The sequence below is a fragment of the Neopelma chrysocephalum genome, unplaced genomic scaffold (genome assembly GCF_003984885.1).
Source record: "Neopelma chrysocephalum unplaced genomic scaffold, ASM398488v2 Primary Assembly neopelma1_96250, whole genome shotgun sequence".
Classification (NCBI taxonomy): Eukaryota; Metazoa; Chordata; class Aves; order Passeriformes; family Pipridae; genus Neopelma; species Neopelma chrysocephalum.
The window spans coordinates 160,239-176,058 of record NW_020924899.1 but is presented as its reverse complement, the minus strand read 5'-3'; the positions used below and the strand labels follow the sequence as shown (position 1 = coordinate 176,058).

At 47.2% G+C, this 15,820-nt stretch overlaps 1 protein-coding gene across 1 annotated transcript in view; it reads left to right on the top strand.

The window, feature by feature from the left end:
• MMP24 (matrix metallopeptidase 24) overlaps positions 1–15,820 on the top strand; it is a 46,451-nt gene that overhangs the window by 20,920 nt on the left and 9,711 nt on the right. The window contains exon 5 of the mRNA XM_027708483.1: positions 5,270–5,431. Within this exon, the coding sequence (XP_027564284.1) occupies positions 5,270–5,431 (162 nt within the window). The remainder of the gene's footprint in view (positions 1–5,269; positions 5,432–15,820) is intronic.

Sequence of the window (15,820 nt, the reverse complement as noted above, 5' to 3'; positions counted from 1 at the left end):
AACCTGCACTTGTGAAAGATAAGGGTAAATTTTTCAGCAGAACACTCATGTTCCACTGACTGTCAGGCTGCTGAGCCAGCTGAAGTGTCACGACTGCCCCTGTCTCTGGCTGCCCACTCTGCCAGTTTTGGCCTCACCATTCCAGACAATTAGGTTATGTTTTTGCTCTGAGTTTCTACAGGAGATTGTCCTCATGGTGCCATCTGTGCACATCAGAGAAAGCACAGCTTGCACCATTAGGAAGGTGTATAGCACAGCTACCACCCTGGTTTGCACGTGGCCTTTTGAGGACAATAAGGCAAATTATCTTTCGTGATGGTTGGTAACAAAATGCAGTTCTTTGACCTTCTGCAGTCACTTGGTCTCGTGGAGATGGTTTAATGTGGCTGTGGTACAATTGCTGTTAAGACTGCAGGTTATCACTCCTTCTTTCTCCAGTGAAGCTGTTCAGTCACTCTTCAGAGTTTTCATTAATTCCTTAGGATGCATCATGTTCATTGCTACACTTATAACAACAATTGCTTCTGAACAAAATGACACCTGTGTTTCTTTTTAACACGTTTTTTCTTCCTTTCTAGGTAAAGAAGCTGTTTTCCACTGAACTCCAGAATTCCACAGAACAGTATCATCCCTTCTTCAAGACCTTCAGAGCATCCAGAAGCTTTCTTTGAGCAGAGCATGTTGTGGAGGTGAATGGAGGAGCACACACAAATCACATGTTCTTCTGTTGGACAGGTCAGACCCACCAGGTCTGAAGATGCCAAAACCAAGGCATAGCTTAGAGTAGCCCTAAAGCTTCTTTAAGTTGTGCTTGGAAAACAGTTGTCTCTACATGGCTGTTGGAGTGGAAGGAGTCATTTTAGTGTATTTAAAGCCTGTTTAGTTCACACCATCTTTTCTGTAATTACCAAGGCATGCTATTGTCACACACAACCATTTGATTTCTTCAGTATCATTCTTACTTCAATAAAATTTCAAAATATAACCTGTATATGTCTTCTTAATTATGTTTGAGTAAACTGCAATAAGTACATGTGTTGGCACAGTGATACAGTTCATAAAGTATAAAATTTACATGACAAAGAGCAGAGATTCACAGGTGCTTTTCTCATTAATCAGATATCCAATATTATTTGTACTTCTTTTGTCTTAGAAGCTGTGTCCTGAATTCACACTCCCCTATGCCAGGTGCTCTCCAGAGCCTGCCCACACTCTTACAGCTCCATGTACAGCTCAGAGATAAATGCTGATGGTAATAAGTGATATCACAGCACTGCCATAATAACTGTGACCTGTTCCTGTGAACTGGCAGGCATTTCTGTGAGTAGCTTAGCCAAATATATAAAACATTTTGATATGGGTTTTCACAATACAATGAATGAAGCTGTGCAAAAAGGCTTCACAAAGAATAACCTGTGTCAAAATGTCTGTTACTCAATTGAACAGCCATTTGTTCTGGATGAAGATCCAGTAGTCATGAGGGATGGAGTATGTGAGTAGAAGGAAGATCATACATAACTCAGTTTATCTGTGACTCTGGTGTTCTCTGTGTTGTTGCAATAAAGCCACGTGTTTCTTAACTCTGCAGGGAAAGGTAGAATATTACAAACAATTTGAGAGTTCTTTACCAAAGAGCTGGGTTTGATGTGGGATGTGCTTGGGAGGAGGCTTCTTCCTTCTGAGAACAGAAGGCTGAGGGGATGAAACAGTGGTGAGAAATTTTTGGCCAGGGCAGGGAGCAGAAGGAGCAGGAGCTGTGTCTGCCACTGCCATTCTACTGCCTTTCAGCAAAGGCAGATGAGAAGCAACCACTGCATTGAGAACCAAGGCATTTGTAGAGAGCCAAGAGGAGCTTCCTGTCCTGCTTCTTGTGGAGGTCAGTTCATTTCCTAGAAATTCTCTTGAGCTCTACTTCATCTGCTCCAACCACTGCCCCCAGCACATCACTGCTCCAGTTTGGGTGGCCTCCTGGCCACGGAGGAGGATAGGTGGATAGCTTTTCCACTCCAGTGTTGACCTGCCCTCCATGGCTGTGCTGGAACTGGGAAGGTTCATTTCCTAGTAAGTTCTTACCTCTAGATGCAAGGAAGTTCCCCAGCCAACATTTTCCACGCTCTGTGGCATCTTCACACACCACTGCCAGTCAAAATGGTGATTTAAAACTGGACAGAAGCAGCTGTTTTCCACATCTGTCTGTATTTCCAGGTACAGGTATTTCATAAGGATAGCTGGGAAAAGGGGTGTTTCTGTGGAAGAGCTGGTTGGAATGACCAGCATGGATGTTGAGGTACTTCCTCAGGAATGAGCCTTCATCTTTCTGGGCTTGCTGATCATCTCAGAACTCTTCCTGGTTGTCTCACTGGTGATCAAGGAGCCAGCAAAGACAGATGATCTACTAGAGCTGATACTTGAAGAACTAAAGGGTATTGTGAGGATCAGTAGCATCCTTGGCTGCAGGAACCATGAGATGGAGGAGTTCAGGCTGTGTGTCAGAGGGGTTGATATGAAGTCAATAGTGTTTAATATCTTCATGAAATTGTATCAGTGATGCAGCAGAGTGCACATTTAGCAGGTTTGAAGATGATAGGAAACGTGGAGGAGTGGTTGATGGACTGCCCAGTGATGCTGTCGTTGGGAGGCTGGAGGAACGGGCCTTCCCCAGGTTGAAGGTGAGCACAGAGCAATGCACTACCCTGCACTGGGGCTTTGTTGGTGCCCCACAGACTGGGAAGAGCTTTGCAGGGAAGGACCTGGGGGGCCCTGGTTGACACCAAGTTGAACATGAGTCAGCAGTGTGTCCGTGCAGCACAGAAGGCCAACAGCACCCAGGGCTGCCTTGGGAAGAGCATTGCCAGCACATCAAGCAAGATGATCCTTCCTTTTTACTCAGCACATCTGGAGTACAAGGCTTCCCAGTACAAAAAAGCTGATATTTAAAACTTGACAGGACAACCTGCTTTACCTGCCCTTGCTTGAGCTGGGGGGTTGGAGTGGACAATCTCCAGAGGTACCTTCCAGCCTCAACCATCCTGTGAGTCTGTGGGATTCATTTTCCAGCTGTAAAGTGGACTGATGTTTGTTTGGGGCTGAAACGAGTGATTGAAAGCTATTTAAAACTAATTTAACTTAAGATAGTGTCTGATCTTATGTTCCTGATAAAGGTTTAGCACATGGAGGCAAGTGACTTACACAGATTTACATAGAGATGAGTTCCAGACATGCTGTCAGTGCAAATACTGCAGATACTTCAGCAAGGAGGAAAATACCACCAAATTGGTGAGGGAAAATGTCCCTGGCAGTGGCACAGGCACAGCCTGTGAGTCTGTGGTAAACAATGAGAAGAGTCTCTTGAAAGTCAGCTCTGTACTGAGTGACCTTTACCATGGACTCCCACGTGTGAGTAGTTGTGGGCGCAGTGAAAATGGTGATTTCATGAGTATTTAAGTGATACAGGAGAGTAAGTCCGTTTAATTTGTAACAGGACTTCGAGTCTCTGAATCCCATTTGGAAACTGGGGGCATCTTCTAGGCTTGAGTGTTTTTGAAAACCCGTGAAGAGTGATCAGTCCTCCAAACTTTACCATAAAACCACTTAATGCATTTTATACTACGCTGTTGGACATTTTATTGACTTGTTCTGCACACATCAAATTTTTCAGCAACAGATGAGAAAAATTACTAAGTCCCCATTTGGATTTCCTGAATACATAAATTGTGGAATTTTACATCCGTATGTGGCTAAATTTTAGCCTGCATATGGTTTTGGATATTTTAATTTGAACAAATTTGTTTGAAGTGCATTTGTATATTTTAACATGTCTTGCACGTTCAGATTCTTTCACCCTCCAACTCAAATGTTTGGTGTGGTATGTGTGGCCAGGGGAGCACTGTTTGGTGCTGACTTCAGGTATCTCGAGATGCTGCCAAAGCTCCCTGCTGTGAAGACTCACAGACCCCTCAACCTGTGTTGTCACATTTTTATGGATAAAAGTGGAGAAATAACTATTCAAAAAGTGGAGATGGTTCTCCGTGAGTCACTGTTGCAACTCCTGTCCCAGGGAGAGCTCAGCTCTGTGCACAGAACTGAGCTTTGGTACCTCAGGTTCAGTCTGGGGATGTGGGGAATGGAGAAATGTTGTTTAGAGATTCTGCAGAGGAGCCACTGAGCTGCCACTGACAACTGTCTTCCCCTGTGTCTGATTGCAAGTGCTCTTGGTTTGTGCCTTGCCAAAGGAAACAAAACCAGAGGAGCCTGAATTCAGGCTGAATTGTGGGCTCAGACTTTTTATTGGCATCAGGAGGCTCTTATGTCAGTCCTTGTTAGCTGTGTCTTCATCCCTCACACGGCCTTGCCTGTGTCACCTCCCATGTCAAGGTGCCCTCACGGAGTAGGACATCCAGGGACCACACTAGATCAAGGAGATGGGGGTCCCAGATCCGTGGACTGAAGAGGAATGTTTGCCTGTAGAGTTGAAGGTACCCCTACCTCGCTGCACTCCTTCCAGCTTCTGCACCAGAGAGGGCTCCTCTTCCTGTCAGAACTGTGTCCCTTCTTTCCTCCTTCCTCCTGTCCCCACCACTGGGATCCAACCCAGCCTTTCCCTGTGTGGCTCTGCCTCCTGCAGGATGGGGTACCTGTGCTCAGCTCTTCCTGCAGACAAGGCAGTGCCAGGGGTCCAGCAGAGTACGAGAGTGTTGAGGGGCCTGTGCCGGAGGAGATGGGGCTGCCCCAGCCCCACTACAGGTGGGACAGTGGGTGTTATCCCGATCTTCTCTGCCCTCCCTCCTGCCTTGCCAGGGGCCTTACAGATCTCCCCTAGGATTTATTGGTCCAGGTCAGATCAGAGCACAGCACCAGAGGACCCAGAAGGGGCACAAAGCACCCATTGATTATCAACCCCTGTTGATTATCGGACTGGCCGTGCTCTCACCTCCCCTGGCAGCACCCAGGTGAGGAGCCAGTGGTATCAGTGATGATTTTGTTGGCCATTTTCTGTAAACTCAATACCAAAGAGTCTACAGTCAGTATCCTTTCACTCCAGGCCTGCCTGTTTTATCTGGTCATGGGTGCTCAAGGGCACATTCTGTGACAATGACTGATCTGTGCAGACTTTTGGGACTGAAACTGTCTCCAGGAGCTGACCCTGGCACTGTGACCTGCTTGTGCAGTCAGAGAGCAAAGCATTTGCTTCTTGCTTTAAGAATAAGAGGGTCCTGGGCTTGGCTCAGGCTGTGGCTGTGCACTAACCTGGCTGTCCTTCCTTCCGCAGGGAACGATCTCTTCCTGGTGGCTGTCCATGAGCTGGGGCACGCGCTGGGGCTGGAACACTCCAACGATCCCAGTGCCATCATGGCTCCTTTCTACCAGTACATGGAGACACACAACTTCAAACTGCCCCAGGATGACCTCCAAGGAATTCAGAAAATCTATGGTGAGCAACCCTATCCGCTCCTCTATTTACACCAACCTGGAGTCTAGGGGGTATTTTACAATTAGTCCCCAGAATTCCTGCAGCTGGTGGGCTGGATTTCCTGCCATAGCTGAGGGGGGAACTGTTTAAAGCTCTTGATCCAGGACTAAGTACCAGATGACTGTCCCAGTGGCGGTATCTTGCACAAGTCAGGATAACCAAATCTCTGTGATCCCACTGCTGCTCCATTCCTCACGGTGTCCCCACATCAAGGAGCACCAAAAAGGGAAAAACAGACTATTACTGAACCCAAGGTTTGTCCATTAGGAACAGCCAGTGCAAAAAAAGGGAAAGAATGCAAAGAGCGTGGAACATCAAGGAAAGGTAAAAAGTGTTTATGCACTCTTTTTTTTCTCATTATATAGAAAGTAGGGATAAAAGGTTTGGATCTGCATAGGGAACACTTTGCTTCTTTTAATCTCCAGCTGGCCATGTACAGCATGTGCCACAAAGATCAAGGAAAAGAGAGCAAAGGAGACAAAGAGATTATGGGAGACAACTAAGGGGCTGGAGATGATGTAGTGCCATGTGGTGGGATAGCAGGGTGTGAGGACAGGGACTTGCAGAGAATTGTTGGCAGAAGGAGGCTCTGGGAGCAGAGGGAAATCCAGCTTTTAGGACCACAGTCAAGGGCAGACTGAGACTAATGGCTACAGTCTGTGACAGCCTGTGAAAAACAGGTTTTGTCAAACATCCCTGATTTCATTCTTTGGGAAAGTAGCAGTTTGACAGAGAGGTTACTTAATAAATGTAGGATAGAGCAGCTGTGCAGCATTTGCAGTTGCTGGACAGCTGGAGTCAAATAGTAGCTCCCAGAAGCAGTGGAGCAGATATTATATGAATTAGACATGAAAAAAATACTTGTAAGGTGGTTGTCAGTGGGAAGGCTGGTGTTTCTGAGGGATTGATGTTGGGGTCAGTGGCAGGCCTGACACAAGTCAACAATGCATCAGCGATCTGTGAGTGAATTTGAAATTACTTCTAATAGAATTTATGCCAAGACTTGTAAGAATAAAGCAGTGCAGCAAGACTTTAGAGCTCTAAACTGTTTGAGTTGGATTTGGTGTTTATTTTTTGTGACCAGATTGAGAAACTCAAACTTCATTTGTTCAAGTGTAGATGTTTAGAGAAGAAAGTCTCTTCCTGGGCTGGTTTCTGTGGCTCTTGTCTGGGCAATGGGGAAAACCAGGCACTTGTTGAGGGCAGTGGAACCTCAGTGTGAGGCAGATACCCAAGGTCCAACATGTAAAATGACATGGTTTGAAAGACACCCAGGGGAAAAAGCTCTTCCCATGGGTGCAGCTGAAGATTTCTCCTCATTGCTCATTCCCAGGATGAAGTTGCTTGGCAGTTGTCCTATGGTGTCATTTAATTATGAATACTTTAACATGGTATATATTCAGATACCTGGGATAACAGAGAGTCTGGAGGGTCATGAAATAAAGTGCTGGGGTAAATGTTAAACTTTCATTAAATAATATACATAAGTGTTAAATTTTGAAAGCTGCTAAAATGTCATTGTGCTGTTTCTGTTTTGAAATGTTCATTTAGTTCCTGTGAACTTGGACTAATCAGAAAGGAAACCCTGTAAGTTTTCGCTGACAGTGAAAGTGCAATCAAGAAAAAATTACTGGTTTCTCTGGTTTCAGATACATTTTTGGAAAGGGAGCAGATAAAGAACTGACAGCCAGGCTGCTTCACTTTTGGGGTTCAAGCCAAGATCAGCTAAGCTGGGACCAGCACTCCCCAAAATGGGGCTCCTGGGACCAGGAGTGGGGGTGGAGGTGCCAGATAAGGCTGGTCAGGGCCATTAAAACCTGTCAGTGTCCTCAGGGCCCTGACAATCCATGAGAGCCTCCCCCCAGCTGGGACAGAGCAGAGCTCAGCACTCACCTGTGGCCTGGCAGTGGCACCACGACGCTTCCACTTGCTTGTCACCACGTAGTGACATTAAACTTTAGCCACAGGCCGTGTTAGGATTCTCTGTGTGCAATATAATATGCTTAAAATTTTAACTCAGCTTGAAAAGAAACTGAGAGTAATTAAGAATTTGTTTGTTGGCTACTGTGGAATCACATAAAGCTGTTCTCTGAGGCCTTTGAGCTGGAGTGGGCTGGGGATGGTGTTGGGGGTTGTAGGGATAACTTGTCCTGTGGGCAGAAGGAGCAGCTTCTGCAGCCAGAGCTTTGCTTCCCCTGGTAGAGATTTTGGCCCTTAGTACAGAGTTACACTCCAAAAAATAAAGCTGAGTTTAAAATTAGGTTTTACTCTTATGGATCACAAAGAAATTGTGGGAAATGCAGGTGATGTTTCACTCTGGAACTGGAGATGGGAGAACATAACCCTTCATCTCATCTTCTTACAGCTGAGAAGGGTCTGCTGAAATATCCTTCTTGTAGCTTTAGCAGGAACATTCAACTAATATATTTTATTTCCACAGTGCCTTGCTGCTTTGACATTCTCCACCATACAGCAGCATGTGCCCAATACATATTATTTAGTAACCTACTATGCAAAATCAGTCATAGAGCCACTGTCTTACCTGTAGCATCCTTTTTAAAAAGTAAATTCAATTAAAACTTCGAATTTTTCATTCCACTGAAGTTGCTAGAACAAAGAACAGAGGGTCTGCTAAAGCTAAAGTCCATTTTGTCTCCTTCTTTTGAAAATGATGCATTTCAAATGTATTTTATGTTGTATCTGTAATTATCCATTAGAAAAGAAATATGTCTAGATCTGTCTTACAATGATTTGTTGAATTTTTAAGTTATTTTCTGCTGGATTTATTTGAAAAGTCACCTAAAGAGACAGTAGTGGATGTGAACTCTTGTTTGTGCTTCAAGCTGATTAGTATAAGGTCAGTGTTTAAAATGTTATTTCCACTTTTGAGCTACTGAGGACAAGGCCATAAACTCCCTGTGTGTGAGAGAACAGGTTGTAAGACAAGTCAGCAATATTCCCATCTCCTCATAGGTGCTTCCTGTAGCATGTTCCTTGACAAAATAAGGAAATATCAGGACTGTACTTTACATGTGTTTTTCAGAAGGATATCTCCCTCTGTACTTACATGCCCATGTCCTAAGTGACATGTCCAGGAAGGAATTAAACTGGCAATAATGCCAGGATGTAGGTCCCCTGGATGTCTGTTGAGTTGCCTCTTACCTTTGGTCGTGCTGAAGTCAGAGCTGCAGGGGCTGGACTGTGGGTGGAGAGAGGATGCTGAGCCATGGCTGTGTCACACAGCCTGACCTGCTCATCCTGCAGCAGGCTCTCCTGCCCTGCCCAGGGTGAACCAGCTGGGGGTCAGCCTCCTCTCCCAGGTAACAAGTGACAGGATGAGAGGAAACGGCCTCATGTTGTGCCAGGGGAGGTTTAGACTGGATGTTAGGGGAAATTTCTTCACAGCAGAGGTGGTCAGCCACTGGAACTGGTGGAGTCGCCAGCCCTGGAAATGTTAAAAAAACATGTGGATGTGGCACTTGAGGACACGGTTTAGTGGTGAACATGGTGCTGGGATAATGGTTGGACTTGATGGTCTTAAAGGTCTTTTCCAACAATAATGATTGTGTGAATCCATGATTCTTCATGTCCTTTTCTAAGTACTGGTTTGCAGTGGGTGGTGAAGCAGCCTCTCATCTGGGAGTGACTCTCCTGACACTGTTCCTGGGGGGCAGATGTGCAGGGGAAACTCATGTCCACATGTCTGGTTAACCAGGCCATTACCTTCAAGGCCCTTTCAAGGCCCTTTCAAAGCCTTCGGGAAGGTCTCCTAATCACTCCTAATCACCAGATGATTTAGCCTGGAGACAACCTCAAGGATCTGGGTCATCCCAAATCTCACTGAGGATGTGTCAGCCTCACACATCTTTTGTGCAGCTCAAGAGGAGAGCTCCCAGTCAGTGCACATGGTGCATCCCATGTGGGCTGAGGTCCAGGGCAGTCGTGAAACCACACCAGCCCCTGGCCAAGGAACTGGACAACACCAGCTCTGACAGGCTGGGACTAGCAGGGCACAGTGTCTGTGAGCAAACAGCACCTTCATAACCTCCCTCCCCTTTTCCCAATGGCAGCCCAGAGGGATCCTTGTAACCTCCAGAGCCTTGTAACCTCCGTGTGTGTGTGAGATGGCTCGTGAGGGAACAGCAGAAAGGCTGGTGGAGCATCTCTGTGTGGTGACACTGCACTGTGAGTGGGACCACCAGAGCAAGCTTTGCTGTTGTGCAGGACCTGGAAACGTGAAGTGTAGGACTGATCTCTGACAATGTCCTCTTGGACACAGAGAGGGAATAGAGTAACATCCAAGACCTCATCTACAAGATCTGGGACTTCTGGATCCATGCCCCGTGTCGCTGTGCTTTAGGAGGAGACGGGGGAGGAAAATGCTTGGCATTGGAGCTGGAGGGATGTGCCCTGGTGCCACATCTCTGGCACGTTGCAGAGATACAAGGCCCCCTCTCTGTGTTGCATCACTCCATTTGCACCTTTCCTGCTGTCTAGAGGCTCTGTTGGACCCAGCAGGAAACACCAGACTCCACCTCTAGTGCACCCGCAGAGCCTCACCTGCCCTATCCCAGGTCTTCATTCCCATTCCTCTGAAAAACAGGGAGGGAGTAACTGCATGGGTCCCTGTGCTGCCCTTGGGCTCCACATGACACCTGGGGGACTCTGCCAAAGGAGAGGCTGAGAGGGAGCCCATCTCTCTTGGGAGGTTTCTCAGCTGGTGGAGAAGACTGCTGTGTGTTATGGCTGGGCAGGAAATACTTGTCCCATCCTACAGATCTTTCTGAGTATAGAAAAATGTTCTGGTTTGCAGTGGAGCAGATGTCAGGCTTCTGAAAGTTTTTCCAGAGGGGAACTGGGCTGCAAGCACGACAGCTGACTCATCTTGCAGAGCCCCAACCTCTCATCATTTGCCTGCCTAAGTCTGGGAATTTTGGGCCCAGTTTTCTGGCACCCAAAGCAGAGGACCCAACTGCAAGGTGAATCACCTCATTCCAGAGCATTCCCTTTGGCTTAGAGCAAGGATTTCAGCTATGGATGCTTGTCTCCCAGGTGAATGCTCTATCAGAGGAGAATGTCTGTGTGAGAAGGGCTCGAGAAACCCTTCCTGGCACCCAGTGAAGATCACAGGGGCCTCGACTGCCCACCTGCTGGGTGTGCTGTGGGTGCTGGGGCTTGTTCTGCAGCTGCACTGTGTGTGCTTGGACTCAGAGTAACTGAGACAGCTCATTCACTCCACTGCTAAAGGCTAAGCCCAGGAGTGCAAAGTGCTGATGAGTTTGTCAAGTGAGCAAGGGAAATGAGTCCTTCCTGAGCTTGGAGTATTGCGGACAGTCTCTTATCCCTGAGGTAGCTTGTTGGCAGCTCTCTCATGTAATATGAAGAGGGACCTCTCTGCACTGCCCTGGTGTCCGTAGAGCAGCTGGGTGGGTTTCTCTCACTCTCCCTGGCGCATTTGGATCATCTGTTATGATTTGAGACTGAGGAGCTTTGCCTGTGCACCTCTGCAGCAGGTTCAGAAACACGCAGGCAGCTCAGCTTTTTACAGCCAGAAACCTCCTGTGTGTTTTTCAAAGCATAACTTTGAAAGCCTGGATGATAGTTTTGTTCTTGGAGTGAATATTAAGAAGATAAAGGCTGGCCTTGTGTTCACAAGCGGTTGGTTCTCTCCCCTGAGCTGACCCAAGGCTCCTGTGTGCTGGCAGGCTCGGGGAGCCGCTGGCTGTGACACACCGAGCCTCACAAGGTGCTGAGCCCCCAGGCAGGTGCTGTGCAGTTGAGGGAACACTCTGTCAATAGCCAGGAGGACAGTACAATTATGTTTTGTCCTCAACTATCGACACAGTGGCTCCTAAATGCCTCCTCTCTCTGTGTTATCTTCACAGGTCACCTTGGTATTCAGATGGTCTGCGACAGAGGAAGCATGAAGGGAGGAGGCAAAGTGCCAGTGGCGGGAGTCACACTCTGAAGGTGATCTGCTGTGACCCAAAAGCTTTCTGACATTCTTTGCCTTGGTTCTGATAGAGAGGAAGAAAGTCTTCTTCTCCACGCAGTGTCTGTAAAGTCCCAGAAAGTTGCTTCCCTCTGGAATGATAAAGTTTCCAGCTCCAGGAGGTTTCTTATCTGCTTCCTGTGTGGAAGTGGCTGCAGGTCCAGTCCCGGGGTGGGTTTGTCTCCAGTGCTGGGGTCACACATGGTAATTAGGTGACTGGGTTCAGGCCCAATCTCAGACCCGTGCAATAACCTCTCTCACTTAGTTTTTTTCTCAATGAGACTTTTTTCCTCTGACTGTTTCTCTGGAGTTGCTTGGAAGTGTAGTGGCAGAGGCTGTGATTTGTGTGTGATGCTGCCCAGTCAGTTATGTCAGAGGGGGGTGTGACCAGGCCCTGTAATAATTACCAGGGTGCCAGCATCTTTGTTCACATGTTCATCTCTGCTGTTAATAATAAACCTGTTATGTTCTGCCTTGAGCTGCTTTGGTGGCAGGTTACTGTGATGAGATTCTGGAAACAGGAATGACTGGTGAACTAATGGACCCTAATGGATAGGGTCTGTTCATTCTGCTTTCATGCCAGGCTGTGCTCTGCACTGCCTTAGGTCCTAGGAGGGAGCATCTTTCTCCACCAAGGGACAGGCTGTGCTTCTGCTTTCCACTGCCCTAACTGTACACCCAATTCTGCCTGCACAAGGCTTGGCCCTGAGGATTCCCATGTTGTCTGTGTGCTCCTTTGCATGTGCACAGCTGTAGGATCCTCTCCTGCCTTTAGCCACGCTCAGTGACAAAGTGAAGGGAGCAATTAAAAATGTGTAAGCATTAAATCCTCTCATGTGTAAGCACGAGAGGAAACAAGCCTTTAATCAGAATAAATTAGAGGCCCAGAACACGTAAAAACAAGAAAAGAAGCAAAATATAGCAAGGAAACATCCATGGCTGGCAGGGACATATAGTAAGAGGAATATTTCACAGAATCACAGAATATGCTGGGTTGGAAAGGACCCACAAGGACCATCGAATCCAGCTCCTGGCCCTGCACAGGCCCATCCCCAAGAGTCACACCCTGTGCCCCAGAGCATCATCCAAACCCTCCTGGAGCTCTGGCAGCCTTGGTGCTGTGCCCACTGCCCTGGGGAGCCTGGTCAGTGCCCAACCAGCCTCTGGGGGAAGAACTTTTTCTTGAGATCCAACCTGACCCTGCCTTGACACAGCTCCAGCCATTCCCTGAGTGCTGTCCCTGGTCCCCCCAGAGCAGAGCTCAGTCCCTGCCCCTCCTCTGCCCCTGCCCAGGCATTGGAACTGCAGTGAGGTCTCCCCTCAGTCTCCTCTGCTCCAGCTGAACACACCAAGTGCCCTCAGTGTCCTCACACGGCTTCAAATCCAGGCCCTTCCCCATCCTCGTTTCCTCCTTTGGACGCTCTCTAATGGCTTCAGGTCTTCCTTGTACTGTGGTGCCCCAAACTGCCCCAATATTCAAGGTGAGGCCGCCCCAGGGCAGAGCAGAGCAGAGCAGGAAATGAAATATTTGAAGTGAAATGACAAAGTCTGCATCCAGGCAAGTTGCAGAGCAGCTGCAGTGTGTGTGGGAAGCTGTGCCAGGGCCGGGCCCCTCCTCCAGAGCAGTTTGCCAACGCTGGTTTGGCCATGGCCAGCAGTGAGTATGTGCAGGGCCCAGCCTTCCTTGTTGGGCCTGACTTGGGATCTCCCCACTGCTCTGCCAAATGTTTCCACCAATGCACATCCCTGGTTCCCATGAATCCTTGCTGCTGGGCACCATCTTGACCACGGTGTGCAAGTGCTTCTGCTTGGCAGCTCTCTGTGTGCTGTTTCAGTGGCATCTTAGAGCTAATTAAAACCTTTACATTGGTCCCCTGGATAGCAGGTGCCCTTTGAGCCTTCCTCTTTTCTACAGGAGACTCTGACAAGCTTTGGGCACTGAAGATGAATGTGAGAGCTGTACAGGACAGGGCAGGCTGTAACTGGGTACACGAGTGGGCCTCACTTGTGCAGAGACAGTGAATCTTTAGTAACTCCACTCATGCAGGAGATGTTACATTTCCAGCATATGAACATAATACTGCAGTCCTTATTCTGCACCTTACTGTCAGATTCTCTCTTTGTGACCTAGCAGATGTATTCATCAATTTTCTTTAGATACTACTCCTGTCTCACCCTTTTTTCTTTAAAATAGAGGGAGAAAGGATTAATGTTATGTCTCCATCTTACTGCTCATGGTCATCTCTGTAAAACTCTGTTCTTGCTCTCTTCTCCTCTCAAATTGGGGAGGTTTTGGCTTGTTATTTTTGGAAGTCCAGAACTGCCATTGATTTGAGTATCTCCATCTGTTTGCTGTGCCTGAGAAGCAGAACCACCCCAGCTTCACTCCCCTTAGAACTCTGTGCCTCTCCAGCGAGCAGTTTGAGTACAGTGACTTCTTGGATCCCTCCCAGACAGTTCCTTGGACAGAGGGGTGCCTCTCAGCACTGCAGAGTGCGCAGCTTTCCCTGCTCAAGGGCAACAGGGCCCTTGGAGTCCTCCTTACAAACCCTGCTGTGAACCTGCTGCCTCCCACCACACAGGGATCAGTGCTGGAGGTGGTGGCACTGTTCTGCAAACTAACAAATAGCTGCCTGATGAAATTGTTCCTCTGTATCAGTTAAACTGGCCACCACAGAGGCTTTTCTGAGCCATCTGTGGCAGCAGAAATGCATCTCTGGTTTGGTCAGTGCACAGCAGTGTTGGCCTTTTGCAAAGGGGAGGGAACGAAGAACTACAGCTCCCTTCTGTTTCTGTAGCAATGTGCTATAGCTGAGCCTTGTGTCAGCCTGTTGGCAGGGGAATCCTATGCTGTAGGACAGGCATTTGAGATTTTCCAGTGTTATTTACCAAACACATCCCCTCAAAGCCATGGGGAAGGCAGCACAAGAGTGAAAGGGTCACGCTGTTGTTTAGGGAGAGACTGCAGTGTTCAGTAAATCCCTGCTTCTTGTCCCCTTGCTTAGGTCCCAACCTGCTTATCTTTCCCTAATGCAAGAATTTCCTATCTTCACCAAGCCTGTGAATTGTTGGCTTTCAGACTTCATTTACTCAGTTATTGTCAATGGCACCAAGAGCCATATTTGGCAGCCAAAATAGGTTGCTAACTTCCTGCTCCTTTAGTTCCCCAAAGCAGGAGCTGAATGCTGTTCCCACCTCCCGTCTGAACAACCCAGAACCCTGGCTGGCTTTGTGCAAGGTCTGTCTGGGACCGCTTTCCCAATTCCCAGCATTTTCTCTGCAGCTTTGTCCCACTTGTACCAAGTCAGTCCTGCATCCATGAGCTTTCCAGATGCACCAGATGTCCTGTGGCTGTGTGAGCAAACAACAATAACAAGAATAATACTAGCACATCTGGAGATAAATGTATACAAATGTCTCTGGAGATACATTTTGAGGTAAAAATGAGTCAAACATCAGTGGACATGGTGGGAAAACATTGGAGCTAAAATCTGAGATGACCTCTAGGGGAGGGAATGAACATTTTAAGGTAAACTGAGGCAACCAGTAGTGGACAGGTAGGGACAGTTTTGGACTTAAATCTGTAGAAAAAAGAATGAAAATATTGAGGTGAATTTAGGTAATCAGTAGTGGACATTTTGGGAAAATACTGGGGGTAAAATCTGAGGTAATGTGTAGAGGAGAGAAAGAGTGTATTGAGGTAAACTGAGGTAATCAGTAGTGGACAGTTAGGGAAAATTTAGGGATAAAACTTGAGGGTTTACCTCAAGGTTGAGGTTTTACATTACCATACAATGGAATATCTAGGGATGCTGTTAAGTAAATAGGATGCTGAGGACTTGACACCCACTTGGTATAGATTTTGGGGAAGGAGGTGGTTTTGTGGATCAGCTCTTGCTCTGCCCTGTGGTGCCTGTTTGCAGCTGCAGCATCCTGGATGTGCTCCAGAAATGCATCTTTGGATTTAGCTTGGTCCAAAAAGGATGCATTTCATGAACTCATTTGTGACTCAAAACACAGCAATTGCAAAGGACAGGGCATTTCTCCAAAAGCACCTCCTTTGGTGCACCCCAGGTCATTAGCAGTAGCAATATCAGAGTTTGGGAATTTTATGGTCTGCTAGTTACTGAATGGGCACTGACCAGCTAATAATGGAAAGGATGAGCAATACACAGTATCAGTATAACATTTTTATTCATTTCATGTAGACAGCTTTCCAAGGGTAATTATCAACTGAGAATCCTCATCTAAAGCAATATATGATGTCTTTTATTAAAGCTCTGGAATAAAGTAAATGAAAATAGTTGCTAATAAAAATTGCACATGGCACAAAATATCACACTGTGAGGAAAAGTTAC